Source organism: Penaeus monodon, chromosome 26, assembly GCF_015228065.2.
Source record: "Penaeus monodon isolate SGIC_2016 chromosome 26, NSTDA_Pmon_1, whole genome shotgun sequence".
NCBI lineage: Eukaryota > Metazoa > Arthropoda > Malacostraca > Decapoda > Penaeidae > Penaeus > Penaeus monodon.
The window spans coordinates 39,276,038-39,281,037 of record NC_051411.1 but is presented as its reverse complement, the minus strand read 5'-3'; the positions used below and the strand labels follow the sequence as shown (position 1 = coordinate 39,281,037).

The following is a 5,000-nucleotide window of genomic DNA, read 5'->3' as shown; positions in this document are numbered from 1 at the left end:
ACCACAACAATACACTACAACCATTTTACGCACAAATATTAATTCATACAAATCAGATTATTATTCATCAAATAAATTCTAAATGTATCTCATTAGAACAGATAATCATTCATTAAATAAATCCAAATCTATTTGATTAAAACAGAATCTTATCTTTTTAATATCCCCCCCCAAAAAAAAAAAAAATATATATATATATATATATATATATATATATATATATATATATATATATATATATATATATATATATATATATATACATGTCATGCATCTGATCCCCATCTATCATCGAAATACAGTCCTTTCAATGAGTAGACATAAGTAACAATAAGATCAAGATAATTAATAATATTATACAATATACTATAATACAAGTAACTATAAAACAAGAGAATTAATAATGGAATACAAAAGTAATGAGTAATTACACCAATAAAACACGTTGGATTACTCGCACCCTTTGGAAAATTTATAAAGTATGTTTATCACAGCCGTGCATAATGCAGGACAGAAAATCATTCTTCACGAAAAAAAATAAGAAAAAGAAAAAATAAATTAGCAAAACGATAGTGATTCATGAACTGCAACGAGCGAATAGTTTATTAAGAGCAACGGAAGCTTGTAAAAGGAAATTAATGGTTTGCATGAATATATGATAAAGTGCCTTTCATATTTACAGTCCATAAAGACAGGATGATATATTTGTATTGTATGCGACTAATGCTTTTATGTCCGTTGTAGTGTTGTTTTCTCGTAAAGCGACCTTTGACGTGGAGAAATGTGTGTGTTTATGCGTGTGCGTTGGTTGGTTTTTGAGTTGGTGTGTTTGTTTGTTTATGTGTTTATGTCTATGTCTATTTATGTATGTGTGTGTGTGTGTCTGTGTCTATATCTATGTATCTATATCTTTATCTGTCTATGTGTCTGTATCTGTGTTAGTGTTTGTGCTTGTGTTTTTGCTTGCCCTTGTGTGTATCTGTGTGTTGGTTTTTGAGTTTGTGTGTGTTTTTGTGTGTCCGTGTCTATGTCTGTGTCTATGTCTGTGTCTATGTCTGTCTATGTCTGTGTCTGTGCTTGTGTTTTTGTATCTGTATCAGCGTTTGTCTTCCTATCACATTACAGAAAAGAGAAAATCCACGCCCCTTCTCAAATCAGGGAAACCCACTGCAAAAGAACCAGAAAAACGAAGAGAAATCCCGGAGACACGAGAGCAGCAGAGATGTTGCAAGCGTCAAAGCTGTTGCAGGAATCGAGACATCCCACCACCGTTCTGCAACATTGAAAGAGAAAAAAACAAAGAACTCGGTATTAGTATGAGGAGAGATTGAGTTTGACAGTATGAGGAGTTAAATTATATAGTGAGGGAGGGAGTGATTAGGTTAATTATCTTCATTATGAGGATACTAAATACAAGGTATGTACGTCTTTATTTATGTGGTATATTTTACGAGACATGTGCTATATCTTATATGCAGTGGTACGAATATAAGGTATATTATATGAGGTATAGGGTATATCTTATTTGAAATGGTATGGATATGAGGTGTAATTATGAGCTGTGGAGAATATCTTAATGATGATATATATAATAGCTTTTCCTTAGTCATGAGGTATGAGGCACATCCTAATTATGTGAGTATCAATGATTATGAGATAATGAGGTGACCTTAAGTAATATCACGAGAAAGGTTAACAAGTACGAAATAAATTGATGTTGTGATAGAGGGCAAGATTATAAATAAATTTAATAAATCGAGAGAGGGGAGGGGAAGGAGAGGGAGAGGGAGAGGGAGAGGGAGAGGGAGAGGGAGAGGGAGAGGGAGAGGGAGAGGCAGAGAGAGAGAGAGAGAGAGAGAGAGAGAGAGAGAGAGAGAGAGAGAGACCATGAGGAAGAGCAAGAGAGAGACCATGAGAAAGAGCAAGAGAAAGAGAGACAGAGAGACAGACACACAGGCCCTCAGAGAAGATAAAAGATTGGAAGAGAGAGAAGGTTAAGACAAAACGAACTCATGAGAGAGACGGAGAAAGTAGTGACTGATGATGGTGGTGATGGTAATGGATAGTGGTGATGATTATGACGCATAAGGATTACTTTGCCTCCATTACTAATAGGACGCTGATCTAAAGGAGATGAGGATTTACTGGGGAAAAAAGGTCGAGGGGGAAGGGAAGGGAGGGAGAGGGAAAGAGGGAGGGAGGCGGGGAAGGGGAGGAGGAAGGAGGGAGGGAGGGGAAGGGGAGGAGGGAGGGGAAGAGGAGAACGGAGGGAGAGGGAAGGAGGAAGGAGGGAGGAGGGGAAGGGGAGGAGGAGAACGGAGGGAGAGAGAAGGAGAAAGGTGGGAGGGAGGGGATGGGGGGGAGGGAGGGAGAGCGAAGGAGAAAGGAAGGAGGGAGAGAGAGGAGAGGGATGTAAGGTGGGAAAGGTAGAGAAGAAAGGGAAGTGAAGGAACGAAAGAGAAAGAAAAAGAAAAAGCGAACAAGAGAAAAAGGGAAAACAAAAAAAGAAAAGGAAAAGAAAAAGAGAGAATAAAAAAAATGAAATTGAAAGCAGAAGGAAAGAAAAGAAGGCATAGAGAGAGAGAGAGATAAAGAAAGAAATGGCGTCCGAGGGAGAAAGACGAGGAAATAAAAACTCATCGGAAACGGAGACTGTTCCTAATCCTAGCCATTAGCACTGGATATCCTATGCCCATTACGTGGCAATGATAATCCAAGGATGTGGTCCCAGTCCGCTCCCCCCCCTCCTTCGCCTCCTCCTCCTCCTCACCCGCCTCCCCCCTCCCCTCCCTCCTCCTCCTCCATCTGCTCCTCCGCCTCCCCCCCTCCTCCTCCTCCTCCGCCTCCCCCCTCCCCTCTCTCCCCCCTCCCCTCCCCCTACCCCTTTCCAGCCCTTCCCTCCTTCTGACCCCCACCCCCCCATCCCCAAGGCCGTTAGTGACCGAAAATAAATATAATATAAAATAATAGGAAAATGTTATGAAAATTAAAAGATTGCGCCGAAGATAAATATAACAGATAAAAAATAAAAAATAAAAAAAAAATAAAAATGATTAATAAAAGACAATAAAATTAACGAAAATAAAAAGATTGCACCGATAAAAAAATAATAATGATAAAAACTAATCAAACGTAAACAAAAGAACATAAGATAATTACGATCCCGAACAAATACTCACATAATAATATATAATAAACACGAAAAATCGAGAAAAAAATAATAATAAGGTGGAGAACACTTCCGATCCCGAAATAAGTAAAAGGTAAATAAATAAATAAAAAAACTAAATTAAACGAAACTTAAGGAACAACGATCTAATAAAAGAGGTAATAACAGCCTCACAGAAGACTAGACCGGCAGCGAGCGAGAGAAAATTAATTTAGTAACGGGCGATACAGTATAAGGAGAGTTAATGAGTGTGCCTAATGGGGAAATGAGAAGGGGAGGGAGAGAGGGGGACGGGAATGAGGGAGAGAGGAGGGAATGAGGGAGAGAGGAGGGAAGGAATGAGGGAGGGGATGCGAAGAAGGGAGGGAGTGAGGTGGGATGGAAAGGAGGGAATGAGGAAGAGAGAGGGAATGAAGGAGAGAGGGGGATGGGAATGAGGGAGGGAAAGAGGGAGAGAGGAGGGAGGGAATGAGGAAGAGAAGGGAGGGAATGAGGGAGAGAGGAGGGATGGAAAGAGGGAGAGGAGGGAGGGAAAGGAGACATAGAGAGTATATGCATGAGACGGTGAGAGAAATATAGAGAAAGAGAGGGATAAACATACGCGCAGAGGAAGGAAGGAGGAAGCGAGGGAGAAAGAGAGGGGTGGGAATGGGAGAGAGGGCGGGAAATAAAGGGAGTTGGAAGTGAATATGGAGAGAGAGAGAGAGAGAGAGAGAGAGAGAGAGAGAGAGAGAGAGAGAGAGAGAGAGAGAGAGAGAGAGAGAGAGAGAGAGAGAGAGAGAGAGAGAGAGAGAGAGAGAGAGAGAGAGAGAGAGAGAGAGAGAGAGAGAGAGAGAGAGAGAGAGAGAGAGAAGAGAGAGAGAGAAAGAGAGAGAGAGACAGAGAGCGATCGACAGGCAAGCAGGCAGACAGACAGACAGACAGACAGACACAGACAGACAGACAGACACAGACAGACAGACAGATAGACACAGACAGACAGTGACAAAAACAGACAGTCAGACAGAGAAAGAGGAGAAGAGAGAGAGTGAATTAGTCTCAAACTCAGGAGGAGCTGAGCCAGAAAGATGAGCAGATGTTCCCACTCTCATTACTGGCCAAGAGAACACGCCAACGATGGTAATCAAGGCTGGTTTATGAACCCCAGTACCAAAATTACAGCTAAGTTGGCAAGCCTGAAACAGTAACTGCAAGCATTAAAGCTGTTTGTGAGGCTGATATAACTCTATTTAGAGATAATGGTATTAGGAGTGTCAGGGCATAAGAACGACTAACTTACAAACTTAGAGGCAATCATGTAACAAGGCATTATAACCTCTAGGGTAATCACTTAACAAAGCACTATAACCTCTAGAGTAATCACGTACCAAGGCACTATAAATTACAAAGCAAAAATCACATTAATCCATCCGCGAAACTTAAAACAATTGTAAACGAGTCGGCCATTGTCAGTGTTTCTGATACTTACTTTCCATCGTAAGTAAACATCCCACAATGGCTCTGGCGTCCCAGTTCCGTGTCTATCGTAAGTGTTCCCGAATCGATGGTGCAGCTTCTAACGACCATCCGTTCAGAAGTTTGATCTGTACGGGAGAAAATTGTCATTGTTTGGTTACATTTGAGAGAGTCGAGAGACGCCATTATGGATTGTCTTTTGTAAGGTGACAGAGCGGTGGGGTGATGCCTGTGTGGAGAGTATTAGTGAAGAAACTGCGTGTTATGTTGTAAGATTAATCAATAATTAATTAGGAAATATATAAAGATGGTTGCGTGAATAAAAAGGGGCTCGTAAGGTACGTGAATTGGTGCATAATGGAAAGCATGGCCGATG

At 41.0% G+C, this 5,000-nt stretch overlaps 1 protein-coding gene across 1 annotated transcript in view; it reads right to left on the bottom strand.

Annotated features, from left to right (window-relative positions):
• Positions 1-1,047: 1,047 nt before the first annotated feature.
• LOC119589779 overlaps positions 1,048-5,000 on the bottom strand; it is a 4,883-nt gene continuing 930 nt past the window's right edge. Inside the window, exons 2-3 of the mRNA XM_037938349.1 lie at positions 4,638-4,752; positions 1,048-1,273 (exon numbers count right to left, since the gene is read on the bottom strand). Of these exons, the coding sequence (XP_037794277.1) occupies positions 1,150-1,273; positions 4,638-4,752 (239 nt within the window). The 3' untranslated portion in view covers positions 1,048-1,149. The remainder of the gene's footprint in view (positions 1,274-4,637; positions 4,753-5,000) is intronic.